This window comes from Ambystoma mexicanum, chromosome 4p (genome assembly GCF_040938575.1).
Source record: "Ambystoma mexicanum isolate Mex_15411 chromosome 4p, UKY_AmexF1_1, whole genome shotgun sequence".
In the NCBI taxonomy this organism is placed as follows: domain Eukaryota; kingdom Metazoa; phylum Chordata; class Amphibia; order Caudata; family Ambystomatidae; genus Ambystoma; species Ambystoma mexicanum.
In genome coordinates, this window is record NC_090927.1 from 1,279,025,360 (window position 1) to 1,279,047,277 (window position 21,918).

Genomic DNA, 21,918 nt, shown 5'->3' on the forward strand with positions numbered 1-21,918 from the left:
CCTCTGGGTCATGTCTAACAGAAGAGTGAGACCGAAGGCGAAGCAGCCCACGTTAGACGACTTCGCCAAGACGTCCCCTGGTCCGGAAAGTTCCAAGAGTAAGGATAAGTCGCCTACAGGCGGCATGCCTGTGACGGGCACTAACCAAGAGGTCCTGGCTGCGATTGCGGACTTGAAGGCGATCTGGGAAGCTAAGCTTGTAACTGAGCTGAAAACGGCATTGGACCTTAAGGTCGGTGAGTTGCAGGAGGAAGTGAATTTACTCCGGCAGGACGTCAGGTCCTTGGCAGAGCGCACTGAGACCCTCGAGAAAGAGGTGAGCCCGAACACCGCGGATTGTGCCTCCCATAAGGCCGAATTGCATGCCCTGGTGCAGAGAGTGGGCAACTTGGAGAGCAGGGCGGAGGAGGCAGAGGGACGCGCCCGACGGAACAACATTCGCATCATGGGCCTACCAGAAGGATCGGAGGGCCACGATCCCACGGAGTACATCGAATCTATGCTGTTGCAGGAGATACCCGGAGGAGCCTTATCTCAAGGATTCGCGGTGGAACGTGCGCATAGAGCTCTAACAAGTAGGCTGCCGCCGGGAAACCCGCCTAGGCCAGTAATTGCCAAAATCCTTAACTACCGGGACCGGGAGAGGGTACTAGAACACTTCCGCAAGGGAGGAGCGATTACAAGAGGAGCGGCAAACATAACGGCCTACCCGGACTATACTCTGACTGTGCAGCGTAGCCGCATGAACTTTGGGACGGTAAAGCGGAGATTGAGAGAGGCGGGCCATAAATACATGTTACTGTATCCGGCGAAATTGAAGGTTTTTCATAAACACAAAACTTTGTTTTTTGAGACTCCGGAGGACGCCATGGGATAGCTTGACACGCAGGGATGTCCCCAGGAGCCTGACGTTCGGACGGGAAGAGGAGATGGAGGAGATAAGTAGTGCTTGAGGAGGGCGCTACAAGATGGCGCGGAATAGAGCTCTGGGACTTAATTATAGTCATTTGCGCGGCCTTAGGCAGAAAAGGTCAGACTGTTGCACAATATATTACGAGCACTGTGACTATTGCTGTATTTTGAGGAGCCTTGCAGAGCGGATCTCTTTACCCCACTTAGTAACTTCAGTTAAGTGGCCATTAGGGCGACTTCACCCTACTGAGCTCTGGGCATTGTTTGGTGCTTGCAGGGCTAGATGTGGGGGTGCCTGAGTTCCATGGATGGAGCTGGCCAGCAGTTGGGGAGTGTGGTGTTGGGGAAGGGATGGGTAGTGGGTAGGGAGGGAAGTGGGGAGTTTGGGGTATGTATAGTTATGGGGAGTTCGAGTTTGTACAAGAAGCTACAAGGAAAAGCTAGAGGGCTGTATCTGTATCGCGTGGGCAGGTGGGATTTGCTGCACGGAAGGGGGGAGGATACTTATGAGCTATGGGGGATCTTAAGATCGTAACGTGGAATGTCAGGGGACTCAACAGTTACTTAAAGAGGAACAAGGTCATGATGTATTTGAAAAGACAGAAGATTGATATTGCACTGTTGCAAGAGACGCATCTGACTCAGCAAAAGTTGGAACTGGTGGGGAAGAAGTGGAGAGGTACTGTAGTGGGCTCTCTGTATTCTGCCTACGCTAGGGGAGTGTTGGTCTGGGTGGCACCGCACGTTCCGCTTCAACTTACACAAGAGGTGGTGGATACGGAGGGGAGGATGGTCATATTGAAAGCATTGGTGGAGAATAGGGAAGTGTGCATTGTAAATACGTATGCCCCCAATCAAAATACGGCGGCATATTTCAGGACTCTGTGTACTAACCTGGGTGCGTGTGTGGGTGGGGCGGTTATTGGGGAGGGGATTTTAATTGCGTGCTGAACCCAAGGGTAGACAGATCTGATGATAAGATTGATAGGCCCACCCCAGCGGCCAGGGCATTGCAGACACTGCTCGACGACTTCGGGCTGGCAGATGTTTGGAGGCTGAAACATCCTAATGAGGAACAGTACTCGCATTACTCAGCCCCGCAACAACTGCATACAAGACTTGATTATTCCTTTGCCACGCCAGATGTGGTGATAGAGACCACCCAAATAGACTACAAAGAGAGGGTCCTGTCGGACCACTCGCCTCTGATCCTGGGTTGGCAGTACTGCCGCCCCAGAGCGCGGATACCGACGTGGCGCCTCCCGGCTGAGGCGCTCAAGGATCCGGTCTTTAGAGAGGATATCAGGGATGAGATCACACATTATTTCGAGGAGAACGCTGGTAGTGTGGATTCGGCGGGCACGCTCTGGGAAGCCTTTAAGGTGGTATTGCGGGGTGCTGCCATTGCTAAATCAAAGGGCCTGCAAGGTGGGGTCTAAGCGGAGTTAGGGGAAGCGGAGGATGAACTGGAACGGGAGCTCAATAGGGGAGGGGGGATGCAGAGCTAGTACTTAAACTACAGCAGCAGTGTGCAGAACTTTGGGAAAGGCTCTGCAACCTCAACTATAAGAAGTATGTTGAGAGACAGCATGCAGGAGGGGATAAAACGGGCCGTCTCTTGGCGTGGTTATACAAGAGTATAACCCCTAGGCCCCCGATCAGGACGATAACCAGAGAGGATGGAGAGGTAGCGAACACCCAAGAAGAAGTCAATGAGGCATTCCTAGATTATTACAGGGCACTATATGAGGACAAAGGGGGGGGCAACCGAGAGGAGATAAGAGAAACTTTAAGAGATATGGGATTACCTAAGATTAGTGCCGAAGAAAGAGGGGAGCTGGATGCACCGATTACTTAGGAGGAATTGGAAGAGGTGGTGAGGCAGCTGCCCACCAGTAAGACCCCGGGTGCGGACGGACTCCCTAGCAAATTTTATAAAGCATATAGAGAGGAGGTACTCCCTCCCCATGCTAGAAATGTTTAATGTATCGTTTGAGGTGGGCCGGCTGCCGGAATCGCTTAGAGAAGTGATAATAATACCTCTCCCTAAGCCCAACAAACCAGGGCATAGCTGTGGCTCCTATAGGCCCTTGTCAATGCTGAACCAGGACGGCAAGATATTGACGGCGTTCCTGGCCAATAGGTTGCAGAGCGTTATCAGTAAATTGATACATCCGGACCAGAAAGGTTATGTCCCTAACAGAAATATAACCCACAACCATAGGCGACTCCACCGGGTGATTGAATGGGGGAGCAAGAGCGAGGGTGAAATGGCGGTTGTGTCCCTAGATGCAGTCAAAGCTTTCGACTCAGTCAGGTGGTCGTGGTTGCTGGAGGCCCTGAAGGAATACGGGATGGGGTGGGGCTATGTTAGGTGGGCGAATTTGCTGTACAGTGAGCCGCTGGCTAGGGTACGTACAGGAGCGGTGATATCCGAGAGGTGGCAACTTAGCAGAGGCACCAGACAAGGGTGCCCCTGGTCCCCAATGTTATATATTCTGGCCCTGGAGCCCCTGGCAGTGTACCTTCGACAACAATATGACATGATAGGCATTGAGGTAGGGGGAGAGAAACACCTAATATCCCTGTATGCTGACGATTTGCTATTATATCTGAAATATCCAGAGGAAAATCTTCAATATATTCTGGAGGTAATGGAAAGGTATGCAGAACTGTCTGGCATAGCGGTGAACCCCCAAAAATCGAGCATGTTCCCATTGGGTAGCTACATAGGAACCCCTCCGGAGCGGTTGCCAGTGTTGTCGATACCATGGGCGGTTGGCTCCTTCCGCTACCTCGGAATAGATGTGTATCACAAGGTAGAGGAGGAACATTTGCACAACACCGAGGTGGCTGTGGGAAAAATCCGTATAAATATGAAGTTTTGGGAGAAGTTGCCGTTGGCGATGATGGGACGGGGGGCGATGCTCAAAATGGTGGTCCTACCTAGGCTCTTACATTTTTTCAGCAATATCCCGCACATGAACCTAAGAAGTTTTTTGCCAAGCTGAATAGTATGTGCAGAGACTTCCTATGGCATGGCACTCGGAATAGAGTGGCGCTATGGAAGTTGCAGAATTTCTATGAAAAAGGGGGTATTAAGCTGCCTAATTTTGAGGCCTATTATGTAGCTGGCCAGTTGCAATATTTGGTCAAATGGCTCTCTGATGAGGTAACTCCCGGATTTAAGCTGTTTGGACAGGACTGCACTCCGTTTTACCTGAAGGAAATTATTTGGTTGCCTAGGTCAGAAATGAAGGAGCGCCCGGGTATGATGTTGCTTGGGTGGAAGATGTGGCGCAGAGTATGTTGAATGATGGAGGACCCGTACCCGTGTACCCCGCAGGTGCCGTTGGTTGCCTTGGCAGGGGAAGAAACACAACTAAGGATGATAATCAGGACCTACTGGGAGTCGGTCGGGCTGGTTATATTGGGGGATGTCTGGCAAGAGGGGGCCATTAAGGATTTTGAAGGACTAGGGGAAGAGGCGGGCTTGCATAGGGGCCAGTATGTCACGTATCTAAGGCTGGTGCAGAATATTCGTAAAATCTGGCCTGAGACTGTATTGGCGGAGGAACCAGACGCCATTATGGGGACAATATATGATATATCAGAAGGGGGGCATGAGATCTCTAGATTGTATGAGATGGTGATGACCCGAGTTGGGAAGGAATTGATGCATTTGAGGTTGGATTGGGAAACAGAGGTGGGAGCGCAGATGGAAGATAGGATGTGGGAGCGTGCTATGGGATACCACAAGAAGGTGTCAAGAAATGCCAGATTACAACAAATACAGTTGTACATAACGCACAGAGCTCACATGAACCCGATGAGAATATCGAAGTTTGTAAATGCGGGACGACAAGCGTGCCCAAAATGCGATAAGGAAGATGCTGATATGACACACATGTTTTGGTCTTGCCCAGTGATTTAGAGTTTCTGGGGAGAAGTGGCGCAAAAACTAGCGGACAAAGGGGTCACGCTCACTATAGACATGGCCTGTTAGGAGGGTTTCCCAGACCACGGAAACTTAAACATGTCGGGAAATTGAAGGACTTGGCATATGTGCTTGCAAAACTGAGGATTGCCATGGGATGGAAGCAGTGCCATAAGCCACGGGTGGAGGTATGGTGGCGGGATTTGCAAAAATGGGCGGAGGCTGAAACAGAGGTATGGCAGGAGGCATGTAGCAAGTGTGGGGAAGAAGAAGTGAGTACCTGCTAGCATGGAGAGTATTAATAGCAGGACTGTTTGGAACAATAACGGATTCTGCAGTCTCAGAAGAAGGTGATACCCTGCCACACGCAGCAGATACGGAATGAGAGGGACAAACAAGCTTGAGGGGGGAGGGATTGAGGGAGCAGTGGTCTTGACTAATTGATGTTTATGTGTTTGTTGCTAAAAGCGCTGCCTGTTTGGTTTGTATTGTTTGTTTGCTTTAAAATAAAAACCGTTAAAAATAAATAAATAAATAAATAAATAAAAGAGTGGAGAGGCCGCCAGTGACTTAAATGGCCTGATGAAACCATTAGCCAGGTACTGATCAAGATACTTCTTGAGGTGAACATTCTCTTGTTCCGTTAGAGCATAGATCCGGCTACAAGGAACTTGGGACCCTGGAATCAAGTCAATCTGACAATCATACGGTCTGTGTGGGGGCAACACATATGCCTGTTCTTCTTTGAACACATCTTGAAACTCTTGATATTCAGGAGGTTGCTTGCCGAGTAATCCTAAGGTAGCTCCAGTGGTGGAATTGTCTTTATCAACTTCCCCTGGGTAGTTTCCACTTGAAAACAAGAATATTCTCTGGTCAGGCTCTGGCGTGGCTGACCTCTTTCCTCTCCAATCGACCCTCCCAGGTCCAACTGGGGTCCTTCCTCTCTGACATCTTTTTCTCTACCTGTGGTGTCCCCCAGGGATATAACCTCTCTCCCTTGCTGTACAACCAGTATCTGCCACTCCTTGACCACCGCATCGCCGCTCTCTTCCCTACCTTTCAGTGCTATGCGGATGATACCCAGCTCATTTTCAGACTACCCTCGGCCTCCTCTTCTCCTTCCCTCATCTCAGACTGTCTTTCTGCTATCCAGGAAAGGTGCACCACCAATGACCTTTGCCTTAATGCCAGTAAGACTGAGATTATACTCATCGGCACACCCACTCCCTCCTTCCCTGCAGCTCTCTGGCCGGCCACTCTTGGCCCTCTTCCTGCTCCTACCTGCAAGGCAAAAAACCTTGGGGTCATCTTCGACTCCACTCTCTCCTTCTCTCCTCACATATCTGATGTCTCTAAGAAGTCACACTACCAGCTTCACCTCCTCAGAGGTATCCTTCCTTTCCTCTCCTTCCCCCAGAAGCTCACTGTCTCCAGAGCCCTGTTTCTCTCAAAGCTGGACTACTGTAACAGCCTCTATCTAAATCGCCTGCCTCAACTCTCCGCCCTCTGCAACTCATCCAGAACAGAACTGCGAGACTTGTCCTTGGCCTCAAGCCCAGGGGCCGTATCTCTCCAGGACTGAAATTGCTACACTGGCTCCCAGTGGCTGCGAGGATTAAGTTCAAAACCCTCTGCATTGTCCACAAGGCCTTCTGGGGCCCAGAGCCAAAATATATTCAACTCTCTCTTCCTAAATATCTTCCTTCTTGAGCTCTTCGCTCATCCGCATCCAACTCCCTCAGGGTCAGCCGCTTCTCCAAGCAACGAGTTGGGGGTAGATCTCTGTCCGCAGCAGGGGCCTCCCTCTGGAACAGCCTTCCTGCCTCCCTGAAACTTGAGGAGAACCATCTCCGGTTCCGGAAGCACCTCAAAACCTTCCTCTTTGCTTCGGCTTTCTCTCCCCCTCTCCCCTGCTAATTTACTGAAACTGCACTGAATCCGCAACTGGGCCACTCACCGATCTTGGCCCTTGGCCCAGCCACTATCCCCTGCACTGTCTCCCTGGCAACCCATGCACTGCGGGACTGTCTCTGTATCCCTACAGCCCCCCTTCCCAGCACTTGTCTGCACTTACCTTGCACTTGCCACCAGCTGGCCCTTATTATTTTATCTTGTATTCTACTAACCCTGTTACCGAGGATTCCCAGTCTGACGACGGGGAATATTCATGAGCATGTTAATCCATGCCAGACCCCATGCTGGAGAATTAACAGTTCCATACTGCCATACGGGCTCTGCATGGGTGGGCTCCAAGTTGAACATGCTTTAAGTATGAGTCTGTTCCAGAGGCCATGTACGGTTCAGCAGTCTGGGGGCATCAGGTACCTTTGTCCCTACAAAGGAAATAAAATCCATTTCTCAGGAGATTTATGGGGGTTAATCAGGGATTTCCTGGTTATATAATCCATCAAGAATGTAGTATGATGTTTGTTTCACATCTTATTCAGCTTCAACCGTTGTTATATTGGCTACGTCTTTGGGGCAATCCAGCATCGTCACTGACAAGGTCATTAATCCATGATATTTTGGACAAAGATGTACAGCACAAATTAGAATTGCTTAACTATATACGAGCAACTTTCACCCAGCTAGGCTTGTTGATTATTTTTATTGCAAAACAGGTATGGGGGACCAGGCTTTGGAGATTATGACCAACATCTTTTTAAAATAATTAAAACAAACTGAAAGAGAAGCTAGTGAATCCCACAAAAAAGTATCCTGGGTTATTTTAGTTGGAAAGAAGATCTGGGCCTGACACCGAACCGAGGAAGTGGGCAGTTTTCATTTGTCTGAGGTCCAACTTACTTTTTATGATAGGTACTCTGCAGGACAAAAGAATGCAAGACTTAGATGTCTTTGCAATCAACATGACGTGGATGTTCTGTTGTATTTTTTGTTAACATGCCCTTTGTACATGAAGTTGCGGCGTAAATATTTGTGTCCACTGCTTAGGAATCAGGGGATAACAAGCGTAAGTGTAGCTTTTAACATGATTTCATCTCCGCTAGATCTTAACTGTGCACCAAAAATCTATATCTATGTAGAGCACGCTTTGGAACTCAGACCTCTTTTATTGTAATAATGTTATTTTATTTTATTATTTTATATTTTGTATTTAATGAATTGAGTTATGTAATATTTGTACTGCTGTGATTGTTTTTGTACTTTTATGGTTATTCCCGGAAATAAAGTTGTTTCTCTCTTAGCAATCAACATAAAGAGTACGAAGTGGCCCAGATTTGTGACTTCCATTTCTATCATGGTTCACTACGATATCAAAATGTTTGGAAGGGATATTTACCTTCAGAAAGAACTTGGGAACCTGCTTGTTTTGTCCATGCTTCTGCATTGGCACATCGTTTCCATTGTTTACATCCCTGGAAACCGGGTATTAATAGGCTTGGCAGGGGGCATGGTGTCAGAACTCGACAACGGCAGTGGTCTTTCTGGGATCGTTGCTAATCAAGATGTGTTCTCCATTGCACAATCTTGCCATCCACAAGAGGGCCCCACGCTTGCCACGCTTTCCACCCATTGTGTTCTATGCTCAAGAGGAGCCTGCTATCCTTAACATCAACACTGAGGAACTAATGTACTGCGGTGTGTTGAAACTTCCTTGTTGCCAGTAACACTTTTCGTAATCCTTGAATATTTACCTCTCTGACACTCTGTGTGTTTTCCTGCCTGATCATTTTCCCTCTATGCTCTGCCCAACTATTGCTTGCCTTGCTCACTGTTTTATGGCATCCTGCTGACCTTGCCTTTTCCTACTCGCTCTGCACTGGCTTCCCAGCTTCAGTGCTTCTTCCGAGTATTTTCTCATGTGAAGTCTCTGGCTCACAACCTTCACTGTTCCTTGGCTCTTCCTGTTACTCCTGAGGAACGGAGATCACAACTCTCCCATTGTTACTCCTCTGTGCATATTTGGGGACTTCTTTGATCATGGACCTACGTGTTGGATTTGGTCACCAGTTCAACACCCCCGTTTTTTTTTTACTCAGGCTTGAGTTTTTCCTTGGGTATGGGCTCTCCTTTTGCCCAGCCACTCTGTTTCCATACAGACAGTCCTGGCATCAGGAGAGGAAAGGCCTTTCCTCTACAAATGAAGACCCACTGCCAAGAAACATATAAAGGGAAAACCTGAATATAAAAACTGTTCCCAAGTGGTACTGGCCCACATTGTTGTGTTCAGTCTGGACATGTTTCTTTACTGTGCCATGGCATTTTTACTGGGCATCAATGGTTAAGGCAGCATAATGAGTGTTCTTATGTGGTACTGGCCCAAATTGGCAGGTCCAGTCTAGACATTTTCAACCTGGTATGGCATTTTGCACTGGGCAGCAAGGTTGAAGGCAGCATGATGAGTGTTCCTACATTAATGCGTCCAGTCTGGACATGTCTTTTTATTGTGGCATGGCATGTTGTACTGGTAAAGCTAAAACCAGTAGGTTCCTATATGGTAATACTGGCAAATATTGGTGCAGCCTCATGGAAATATCTATGGGCATAGCCAGCATTAATATGTTTTTAATACTAGCATATATTGCGGGCAAAGGCCGCATGAAAGGAGTTGGAAATAGTTCCTGTGCAATGACGGCGACTTATTGCATCTTTTGGATTTTTATATGTGTTAACCTACTAAACGAATTGCAAACTGTGGCTTTTTACAGAAATGCATAATTTTCACCAATAATTGTTAAATGTCCTTGGGGGGTCGGGGTACTCTCCCGCCCCCCCCCCAACCCAATCCCTCTTGGTTGGTATTGGATCCCTTGCTACGCTTGGTAGCTCCACATATTCAGCGAAAACATTCACGGCCCTCCAGTTAAAAAAATGAACCAGCCGCCATTGCCAGACAAGAACCCCGAGTGTAAAGATGTGCGACAGCTGGTTGGTAAACTCGGAGAGCAGCAGGCGAGGTGAGAGGGAGGCGTGCCACACAGGAACCCAGAGCAGACAGTGGAGTGCAACATGCCACCAGGATGGCATGAAGAAAGATCTTTAGTGGAAGGTGCCAGCTGGAATGCAGGAGATGAATGCAAATGCAGTGAGACAACTAGATCAGCACATAGTATGCAGCATACACGCATCATTGCAGCCGTGTGAGAGAAACGTATGCTATTCATCTCTTTATCCTCTTTGTAGAGAACAGCTATGTCTCGGGTTTACAGCATGTTATTTGCATTCATTTTCTTAGTGTGTTTCTGTTTAGGGAATGTTCATTAAAAAGTGACACTGATTTCAGCGTTGGAGATTGTATATTTCTAAGAGACAGTAACGTGAAAAGGTTGTGAGTACTTTGTGGAAAGGGAAATATAGTAGCTGCATATCATATCTTTTCATTTAACTCTTGCCAACAATTGTTTCTTACCAGTGCTGAAATAATCACTGCCTTCCGGTCTATCAGAGGCACCTGAATGAGCAAAAGAGAACAAAAATATCAATCGCATGCAAATAAATCTCTGACATATGTCATTTTAGATATTACTTATTAGTAATAAGAAAAATATAGGCAAAGCAGATTTCAGATTGTGTGGCTTCCTTACATAGTATATTGTGCTTGATCATTCTATTGTTAAATTATGTATTCTCATTAGTTCTCCGGTTATTCCGCTGCTCACCATTGTATCACATAACCCGGCTTACATTCGGTAAGGGGTGGAGCCATCCGCTCCTCACCTTTATAAGGTAAGGATGACGGGCTGGGGGCAGGGGATTAACCGTGCCTAGGCCGTGTCGGTCAGGTGCGGCCCAAGCAGACTTAACGGGTGGGAGGCAGGGCTCTCTTTCCGGCGCCCCCATTATGAAAGTGAGTGCCATGCTGCAAACCCCCGCAGGCAGCGGGGCAGTCAGCATGGCCCACCCTCTCATCATCGGAGAGCTGCACTGAGAGCCCTGCCTGCAGGAGCAGGACACTTTTCAGAACGAAGCTGCTCCTAAGTCGAGCCAGTTATCATGTTTCTATAGTTTCTTTGCTTAGCCTGCCCTCTCATCTGGGCTGAAGCAGACGCCATGGGTCATGACTGTTGGGGGTTTGTCCTGAGCCCCACTCGCAATGCCCGTGAGGCCCCCAACATGTACAGACACACACACACACATGTCTGTACTGCTCGGGCTTCCCGGTCGCACTGCTGCGGCCGGGAACGCCCCGTTTATTTATACTGCACGCAGCGGCGTGCAACGTCACGCCGCCGCGTCCCTTAAAGGGGCAGCGCCACACTCCTCCTTTTTCAGGAGGACAACAAGAAATGCTTTAATGCTACACACCACAAACCAAACAACTATAATAACACAACACTTCAAAACAGTTCCCCATGCACCCCTTTATTAGCATTCACCCGGGTCCCCTTAACTAACAGTCCCGGGACTCAGGCCGATCAGACAAGTGTCCCAACACATAATCGCTGAGGTAAGCGGGTTTCCCTCACCTAGCCCTCTGGGGGTACCTCCCGCTTACGTCTGGCGCGGGTAGTCCCTCCGCAGGCTTTCCCTGGGCGGGGGATTCGGGCGTGTAAGGTGGGCCTCCTCCGTCGCCAGGTACCTCCATCAAGTCCGGTTCATGGGGAGGCTCAGTTCTCGGGTCTCCTAGCTTCTTGAAGAAGCTCACATTGCGAGTGACAGCCGACCTTCCATCGGAGGCGGTGACCATGGACCCCTTGATGGCCACAACATCCAACGGCTCCGGTTCGTAGGGAAGTGAGAGCTTCCCATGAGGGTGTCTGTTCTGGATAAGGACTTCGTCACCTGGCTCCAGCCGCTGCGGGTGGAGCCCTCTTCTCGTGTTTTCCTGCTCAATCCTCAATCGCCAGGCCCCCTCTACCTGTTGATCATCAATGACCCCTGGCTCCTTTTCCCCCACTTTAGGCAACAGACCTCGAGGGCACCGCTTGAACAGTGCCTCGGCCGAGGCCACCCCCGTGGAGGCATGCGTGGTGGTGCGGTACACCCGCAGGAACTGATAGAGGGCTCTCTGTAGGCACTGTCCCTGGCCTTGTGCAATCCTGAATGTCTTGTTCAGTGTACTCATCAGACTCTGGGCCTCGCAGTTTGCCCATGGCCATAGGGGGGTGATTTTCTGGTGTTGTACCCCGCAGCTCTCCATCAGTTCAGCAAACTGCTCGCTCTGGAATGGCGCCCCATTGTCGGAGCACAACGTGTGGGGGAAACCATGGGCCGCAAACACCTTCTCCACGGCCACCACCATGTGCTCGAAGGCCACAGACTCCACAAACTGAACTTCGGGGTATCTCGAGTATTCATCCACGACCACCAGGAAGTGAGTGCCCAGCGTTGTAGATCCAAAGTCCGCATGCACCACCTCCGAGGGTCGCGTCCCCCGAGGCATCGCCTCTATGGCCGGCTCTCTCTGCAGAGGAGACACCACCTGGCACCAGACACAGGCCGCCACAAAATCGTCCACCTTCCGCTCCAGCTCAAGGAACCATACCTTCAGCCGAAGTCGGGCCTTGGTATTCGCAGCGCCCTGGTGGCCACGGTGAGCAAGGGAGATCACGTCCTTCACCTTGGATTGGGGGACGACTATCCAATCACCTCTAAGCAGAAGGCCAGACGCCGAGAATGATAGCTCTTCCCTGACATTCCATAGCTGCTCTAGCCGCGTCTTGGCCTCTTGAGTACGCCCCGCCACAGATTCCAGCACCGACTTCCAGGACCCCTGCTGCATAGAGTGTATCAAAATTTGGAAACACTCATCTCCTGTCGCCGCTGCCTCGAATTCCTCGAGAGGCATCGCATTGGGCGTGGCCGCCTCCACCACCATGCGGACATGATCATCAGCTTCTTCAGCACATGTCATAGTCCTTTCCCTCTTGTGCACCCGGGTGTCGGGATAGGTAATCTACCGCATTGTTCGCCCCCGGCCGATACACCAGAGTGACCCCATACTCCAGGAGAGCGAGCATCCATTGCTTGTTCCTTGCCGGTGGCTTAGATGACGACCCTGCCAGGATGGAAAGCAGAGGCTTGTGGTCTGACCGTCACCGGGCGTCCCAGGACATATAGCCTGAAATGTCTGCATCCCCAGAGCACAGCCAGTGCCTCGCGCTCAATTAGCGAGTACCGCTGATCTGTTTCGGACAGCGCTTTGCTGTCATAGGCCACTGGGCGGACACCCCCGTCTCGATCGATTTGTGTTAGTACAGCGCCCAGGCCAAACGGGTTGGCGTCCATGATGACTTCCCATGGTAAAGCAGGGTCAAAGAACGCCATGGTGTCTTCGGCCGCCAGTGCGCACTTGATGTCCTCGAACGCCGCCTGCTCAAGCGGGCCCCAGTGCCAGGTGGACTCCTTCTTCGTCAGGGCCCTGAGGGGCTCAGATCTCGAGCCCAGATTTTTGAATGAACTGTCCACAGTAAGTAACCATGCCGAGGAAGCTCCTCACATCGGACACCGACTTGGGTGGATGTGCCTTTTTGGTGTCCTGGACCTTCTTGGGATCCGTCGACACACCTCCCTCTTTGAAAACAAATCCAAAGAACTCACTGGACGGGTGCAGAAATTCACCTGTGAAGGGTGAGGCCCAGCGCCTGCAGTCTCTCAAAAGTCTTTGCCAGCCTCCGCAGGTGGTCTACCTCCATTCTGGCAAACACCAGGATATCATCATTGATGTTCAGAACGCCCTCTAGATCTGCGAGGGCGCCCCGGATGATATTCTGGAATACCTCAGCTGCCAAGGACACGCCGAAGCTAAGTCTCTTGTAGCGGTAGAGCCCCCGGTGGGTGGTGAACGTTGTGATGTACCTTGATTCAGGGTGTAGGACCACCTGATGGTAGCCCGCCCGCAGGTCCAGCTTGGAAAAGAAATGAGCACCCTGCACCTCTGTAATGATGTCGTCAATCGTTGGAGTAAGGTGCCTCTCCCTTTTGATGGCTTTGTTTGGCAGCCTCATATCGACACAGATACGTACAGAGTCAGGTTGCTTAGGTTTCCTCGCCACGACAATCGGGGACACCTAGGGAGTCGGACCCTCCACCTTCTCGATTATGTCGAGATTAACAAGGTTATCCAGCTCCTTGTCCACCTGCTCACAGAGATGAAAGGGTACCCTACGATGTTTCAGGGCAATGGGCTGCACAACTCGTCTATGTGCAGCCTCACCGGGTCACCGGCCATCAGTCCAATTCCATTGAATAGGGCGGAGTACATGTCAAATAGATCGCTAATGTCCTCCAGGTACACTGAGTAAGCAAAGCTAACTATGCCAAGGGCCTCGGCCGCGGCACAGCTCAAGAGGGTGTTTGTGCTTACTGGCGTTACATAGAATCGTGCGGTGAGCTGTGAGCCATCATGCTCCACCTTCGCCACGAAGGCACCGTCCAACGGGATGGGTTCCAGACCTCCAAATACAAAGAGGCTGGCTTTCGGTGTCACAAGCCTGGGAGGCATGTCCATGGCATCGTAGTGCCCACGGGCTATCACGTTGACTGACGATCCCGTGTCCACTAGGACCGGGACCAGTGACTTGTTGACCTCCACCACACACCACGCTTGTCGCCTGTTCTTTGCTTTGAGGGCCCCCACACTGGAGACGAAGAAAAGAACAAGTTACTTTCTTACCTGGTAACGTTCTTTCGATGGGATGGTCCGACGACGTATTCCATATCTATGACAGGTAATGTCCACAGCTGTGCTGCTTCGGAAAATCTTTGGCGTCTGCGTCCTGCGTCGATGACGTCGATGCGCCGTCCCCGAGGTCCTCCTCCGACGGCCGACGTCACCCGATGTGATAAGTAGGACACACGACGCCCATAGCCTCAGTTATAGTTTTTTCCCAGAACGTGTGCCACCAGTTTTCTGCCAGTCAGACACACAAGGCCTTGCGGAACGCAAGCTGCAATCGCAAAAGAAATTCTGCAGCGGGGAAGGCAGGGAGGGAGCGATATGGAATACATCGTCGGACCATCCCATTGAAAGAACGTTACCAGGTAAGAAAGTAACTTGTTCTTCGAGGGCATTGGGTCCTCCGACGTATTCCATATCTATGACAGACTCCCAAAGCAGTACCAAGCAAGGAGGTGGGAAAGAATTTAGAATACAAATTTAGCATGCCCAATCAAATTGCAGAATAGAGAACTGCCTTGCCAAAGGCCAGATCTTGCCCTCTGATGGAATCTAGGGAATAGTGACGTACAAAAGTATGTACTGAAGCCCAGGTGGCTGCATCACAGATGTGACGAATAGGAACTCCCCTCTGCAGGGCAGTAGACGCAGCCAGTACTCTGGTAGAATGGGCCCGCAAGCCAGCCGGAGGGTCCTTACCGGCCAAGCGGTAACACTCGGAGATAGCTAAAATAATCCAACGAGACAAAGTCTGTTTCGTCACAGCTTGTCCCAAACGCTTTCCAGCGTAACCAATGAAAAGTTGATCGTCCACTCTGACCCGGGACATGCACGAAATATAAAACCTCAACGCTCTCCGAGGATCAAGCCTATGGAGCCTCTCCTCTTCCGTACCAGGATGTGGAGGAGGATAGAACGCCGGAAGAACAACCTTCTGGTCCAAATGAAATTCCGAAACCACCTTCGGAAGAAAAGAAGGATGAACTCTAAGGACAACCCTGTCCTTCTGAAACACAGTGAAGGGTGGCTTAACTGAAAGTGCCTGTAACTCACTCACTCTGCGAGCGAAAGTAACCGCAACCAAAAACACAGTTTTCAGAGTCAACAGCCTCAAAGGGCAAGAATGTAAAGGCTCAAACGGAGCACCCATAAGAAACTTAAGAACAAGGTTCAAATCCCAACCTGGCACCAAAAAAGGTGATGGAGGGAACACATTAGTGAGCCCTTTCAGAAACTGCGAAATTAAAGGAATCTTAAAATAGGAACACTCTTCAGACGAGCGCTTAAATATGGACAGCGCCGCCAGGTAACCTTTAATGGGCCCCCCATATGCCATCCCTTGTGGGCCAAAGAAAGCAAAAAAGACAGAACCATGGGAATGTCACATTCAAAAGGATCCACATTCTGAACTCTGCACCAGTCGCAGAACTTTCTCCAACGGCAACGGCACAGAGAATTTGTTGCCGGCCGCCTGGCCGAGAGCAACACCTCCATCACGTCTTCAGGGAGGTCCCAATCCTTATACCTCAACCTTTCAGAAGCCAAGTGTGAAGATTGAGGGATCTGACCTCTTGATGGAGAACCTGACCCCCCTCCCGTTCGAGCAGATTGTCTCGGTAGGGAAGACGACGTGGAGGGCAGATGGACAAGTCTAGAAGGCCCGGGTACCACGTCCTCCGGGCTCACGCCGGAGCAATGAGGATCATCCGGGAACCGAACCTCCGCAGCACTTGTGGGATGACGGGGACTGGAGGAAACGGGTACAGCAGTGGGAATGACCACTCCACCACGAACGCGTCTCCTAAGGCTAATTTTGGAGGAAATTCCCGCGAGCAAAACCTTTCGCACTTCCGGATGACACTGGAGGCGAAGAGATCCACTTGAGGGGTCCCCCAAAGGGCGAAGATCTCCAGGAGAATCTCCTGAGCCAGCTCCCACTCGTGAGAGATCGAGCTCTGCCTGCTCAGAGCGTCCGCCGTCTCGTTGTCGTCTCCGGCCAGATGAACAGCCGAGATCGAAACTTCCTGCTGGATGGCCCAGAATTCGAGCTGCATCGCCTCCCTGCACAGCGGAAGTGACCCTGCCCCCCCCCCCTTTTTGTTGAGGTAGTGCATGGCCACCGTGTTGTCCGTTAGAATCAGGACACTCTTTCCGCGCACAGTCGGCAGAAAAGCCTTCAGGGCTAGCCTGACGGCCCTCAGCTCCAACAGATTGATATGGAGACTGGACTCCGACGGAGACCAACGACCGCTGACTGTCAACTCGTTGGCATGAGCTCCCCATCCCTTGAGGGATGCGTCTGTCACGATCGTCGCCTCCGGCCAGGGCAGCCAAAATGGGGCCCCCTTCATCAGATTGCCCTCGACGGCCCACCACAGAAGGTCCCGGGCCACCGAGGGCGGCACCTGAACAGGGTCCGACAGCCTGCCGGAGGACTGAGACCACTGGAGCTTGAGTGCCCACTGCAAAGATCTCATCCGCAGACGAGCCTCTGGCACCAGAAGAATGCAGGATGCCATGAGGCCGAGCAGTCTCAAGAACTCGGACGCTGGGAGATCCTGGGCAAACTGAAACTTGTGCAACATCTGCTGAATGTGAAGAGCCCTCACCTGAGGAGGAAAACACTGCCCCAGGGACATGTCGAGCACTGCTCCGATGTACTGGAGCCGCTGCGTTGGTGTCAAATGGGACTTCTTTAAATTGAGGGAGAAGCCCAGCCTGTGAAGGGAGTGGCAGGTGACGGACAGATGATCCAGGACTTGCTCGGGAGAGCTCCCCCTGATCAACCAATCGTCCAGGTAGGGGTAGACGTGAATCCCCCTTTCCTGAGATGCGCTACCACCACCACCACGAGCTTGGTGAAAACCCTCGGGGCGGAGGTCAATCCGAACGTCAGGACCCGAAACTGAAAGTGCGAGTCGCCAACCGCGAACCTCAGGTCCTTCTTGTGCTTGGGATGGATCGGCACATGGAAGTAAGCATCCTTGAGGTCGAGAGACACCAACCAGTCAAGAAGTTGAAGGGCCTGGAGGACTTGAGAAAGAGTCACGATCTTGAACTTGTCCTTCCTGAGGAGTTTGTTCAAACCGCGCAAGTCCATGATGGGTCTCAATCCCCCGTCTTTCTTTGAAATCGAAAAATAAGGGGAATACCATCCCTTGTTCCTTTCCGCTACAGGCACCAGTTCTATGGCGCCTTTCTCCAGCAGGGCTTGAATTTCCTGCACAAGGAGCGGATCCGGACACTTCAAAGAGAGGTTCCCTGGTGGATTGTCGTGAGGACAGTAGCCGTGGGTTATGATCTCCAGAACCCACACATCCGAAGTAATGGCTTGCCACTTTACAAGATGCTGCGCCAGCCTTCCCCCAACCGGCGAACCATGAGACCTGGCCTCATGACTGAGTGGTGGCGGCTGCGGCGTTGCCTGAGGGTAAAGAGGCAACTGCCCGAGCGGTCTTGGCACCTCAAGTACCTTTATTTCCACCTCTGGCACTCTTACGATGGCCTCTTTGACTGCTAGCTCCCCTCGCTTTACTGAAGGACGAGTAATAGCGAAAGGAACCTCCCCTCCATTGCTGTCCCCTAGGACGAAAAGGCGGAGGTTGGCGAACTGCAGTGCCCAACGACTTCGCTGCAGCTTTGGAGGTCTGCAACCTCTCAAGGCTCTCGTCAGCCTTGCTGCCAAAAAGGTGTTCACCGTCAAAGGGCATGTTAAGGAGCCGGGACTGCACATCAGGAGCGAACCCAGACTTCCGCAACCACGCAAACCTGCGCATTACGGTGCTCGCCGCCATGGACCGGCTGACACAGTCCGCCAAGTCCAAACCCAACTGAATGGCCTCACACACAGCATCCTTGCCATCCTGAACCATAGCAAGGAAACCATCCCGTTCGTCCCCTTTGGGAATATGTTCAGCCGCTAATGCAACACAGTTCCACAGAGTGTGTGTGAAACGAGACAAGGCACATATGGAGTTGGCTGCCTGAAGCGCCATACCCCCTGAAGAAAATACTTTCTTCGCCCAGCCGTCAAAACGTTTGTCGTCCCTATCCGGAGGGATGGTAGGATAGGACGCCTGCTTTGCCAGGGCCGTAGCCGCCTGCACCACCAAACTCTCCGGAGTGGGGTGCCTAGACAAGTAGCAGGGGTCCCTACTGGCTGGACAGTATTTCCGCGACAAAGACTTGCCCACTGCCGGGAGACTCTCCGGAGCAGTCCAGCCGGAGCAGTCCAAGCCGCCGCCACCTTTCTCTGCAGAGCCATATGAAAAGGCAAAACCGGGTCAGTGGTGGGACCGAGATCAAGGATGTCCGTGAGATCATCCTGAACGAACTCCCCTGGGGGAGCTGACCAACCCAAGTACTCGGTGACCCGAGACATAAGGCGCTGATATGAAGAATCGGCATGAGCGCAAGGCTCCGGCCTACAAAACTCCACCTCCGGCGAGGTGTCCAGTCCACTGGCACCATGCAGCGACTGCCGCAGATCATCAAACTGGCTATGGCCCGAGATAAGGTCATCTGGAACCGTAACCGGAACCAAGCCCCCATCAGAGCCTTCATCACCCTCTGAAATGTACTCCAGGCGGGGAGAGGAAGACCTCTGTGGACCAAAGCAATGCCTGACCTTAGCCATAGCCTTTCTAGGGGCAAACCCTGTGCCACGGGGCCCCTCTGACACCACCGCCTCGAAAGGTGTCGAGGGCGCCGAACGAGTCGGTGCCGGCGTTCACTTAAAAGGCGTCGACGTCGACCGAATCAGCGTCAACGTCAGCTGCAGCGCCGCCAGCATCGGCGGCGTCGACATGGGCTTCGAAGCCGGAGCTCCGAGCGTGTCTCTCAACGCCCTCAGAGGCGGAGCCTCGAGAGAAATCGTCGCCGACCTCAGCGCCACAGGCGTCGACATCTTCTTCGAAGACGGCACAGGTTCACGCGGTCTCGAGCGCGTCAAGGACCGGGACCTGCAACGGGCATGGCGAGAACGGCTACCCTTGTCCTCGCGGGACCTCTCCCGCGAGCCGTGCCGACCACCCGAGCCTGAAGGCATACGGGCGGTGTCTCTCGACCGGTGTCGACCGACCCCACTCGGAGGCGCGGACGGACCGGTGCCCTGCGATTCAAGAATCGCTAGCATCTGCTTCCCGAAGGAAGCTCATTCCTCTGGTGTCGCTTGCATGGAGGGATAAGCGACCCGCCGACGGGCGCAGTCCTCGGAAGAGGACGGGGAAGGCGACCTATGCCGGTGCTTCCGGGAATGCCTCGAAGAGGCGGAGGAGTGGCGAGACCGACTCTTGGAAGGAGACCGACTGGACTTCTGACGATGATGCGGAGAGTCACCCCTCGAGTCATCCGTCGAAAGCCCCGCAGACCTCGACTTCCGGGGCTTAAACACCCGGCCTACCAACAGCTTCTTCTTGTGTTCCCGCAAGGCCTTTGCCGTGAGCGACTGGCAGTCGACACAGTCGTCTGTATCGTGGGCCTCCCCGAGGTACCAGAGGCAGGCGTTGTGCGAGTCCGTGACCGACATCTTGGACCCACAGTCCTCACAGTTCTTGAAGCCCAGACACGGGGTTGAAGATGAGAAAGACATTGCCACGAACAGGTCTTCACAACAAACCGAACAGGTTCAACGAATCGAGAATTGAAAACAGCTAACTCCAAGGAGTCGGGGCGTACGGAGATTCACGAAGCGAACACGTTCGCGGAAAAAACAGAACTGAGGCTATGGGCGTCGTGTGTCCTACTTATCAAATGGGGTGACTTCGGCCGTCGGAGGAGGTCCTCGGGGACGGCGCATCGACGTCATCGACGCAGGACGCAGACGCCAAAGATTTTCCGAAGCAGCACAGCTGTGGACATTACCTGTCATAGATATGGAATACGTCGGCGGACCCAATCCCCTCGAATGTTCTCTTCCTCTTCTTCTCCACCGGGGCACCTTCCTCGCCCTGGTCCACCTGGGTGACGTTCGGCAGGCGATTCTGGTGAAGGAAACCAGACCGGGCCGGGCCTCTTGGCACCATCACAGGCAGAGCCGCTTTGCTTACCCGGGAAAAGTGATCCGGCAGCCCACACCTTCCACATGTCCTTCCTGCCACAGGACACTCTGCTGGGTGGGGAAGGTCGTACCCACACCTCTGGCACGACCCAGCAGCTCTTCCAGCTCTGTCGCGGGGACCAACACCAGATCTTCTGATGCCTCTTCCACCTCGCAACATGGCACACAACTCCTCTGTCTTGACCGGACGGGACCCAGCCTCCATCCTGGCTGCCCGAGCCTTGGACACCTCATGGCCCCGCCCCAGTTCAAGGATGCGGGGCAACGTGGTACCCGGCTCTCTTAGGACCTGCCGTCTGAGCTTGCCGGAGGAGCACGCCTGGATGAGCATTGTTCTTATCATGTCCTCTGCATCGCCCCACGGACACGCCAGCGACAGGCGCTTCAGGCGGCCATAAAAAGTGTCCAAAGTCTCATCTTCCTTTTGCCTTGCAGATAGCATAACGAATCTTTCGTAGTCTGAGTTGGCAAGGGGCAGAAAATGAGCCTGGAGTGCTGTCTTTGCCGCCCCGTAGGAGCCGTCCGCTGGTTGAAGCGACTCAAATATCTTCTGGACCGAAGGTCCCGCCGAATACAACATGGTCGCCAGCATACTGTCATCATCCGTCACCTGTGCGGCCCTAAAGTACATGTCGAGGCGGTCAACCCACCTTTTCCATCTGGGCCCCAGACTGGATGGCGGACCCGAGACATCAAATTCGGGAATGGGCTGTAGGGCCGCTGGGGCTCGTGCTTGGGTCATGACGGGAGGTGGTGGCTGAACAACCGGTGGTACTAATGGTGGCGCCTGAGGTAATGGAGCCTGACCTCCTACTTGGGCCTGAGGAGGCTGCTGTTGAGCTGCTGGTTGCCCACCGTCCTGAGGAGGCTGCTGTTGAACTGCTGGTTGCCTACCGGCCTGAGGAGGTTGCTGCTGATCAGCTGGCTGTCCACCGTCTGGATCACCAGGCACGTTCATGGGCTTGAGCGCACAGGCACCCCCAGCGTGGAATTTGGGGCCGCAACTCACACCCACCACCACACCACAGTTCTGATCCCCACCCAGGCAAATGAAATGTCCAACCTGGTAACGAGGATGATGATGGCCGAGTATCCACCTCCACAGACTGTCTCATGCACAGACACAGCAGCTGGCCATGATGATGAAAAGGATGAAGAATATGGAAAAAGTCCCCAGCTGCAGCAGTCTACAATGATGATGAAAAGGATGATCAAGAATGAATCCCCATCTGCAGCAGCGCTGTGTGGGCACAGATGTTTCAAAAAATCGAGCCAAGGAGAATTTGGGCTATTTGGGCTAGCAGGCCCAGCCATTGTAGCCCTTTTCCTCACTTTCACTCGACATAGGAGACCCAAAAATCTAAAAAAAACTTCGGAAATCGGGCATGGGCACGCAGGTATAACTGCCTGCTAACAGTATGTCAAAAA

At 52.2% G+C, this 21,918-nt stretch overlaps 1 protein-coding gene across 3 annotated transcripts in view; it reads right to left on the bottom strand.

Annotated features, from left to right (window-relative positions):
- The window catches only part of LOC138453802 (zinc finger protein 777-like), a 499,705-nt gene that overhangs the window by 67,506 nt on the left and 410,281 nt on the right, over nucleotides 1-21,918 (bottom strand). For all 3 annotated transcript variants that reach the window (XM_069606974.1, XM_069606973.1, XM_069606972.1), the window contains one exon: nucleotides 10,224-10,265. In XM_069606974.1, the coding sequence (XP_069463075.1) occupies nucleotides 10,224-10,265 (42 nt within the window). The remainder of the gene's footprint in view (nucleotides 1-10,223; nucleotides 10,266-21,918) is intronic.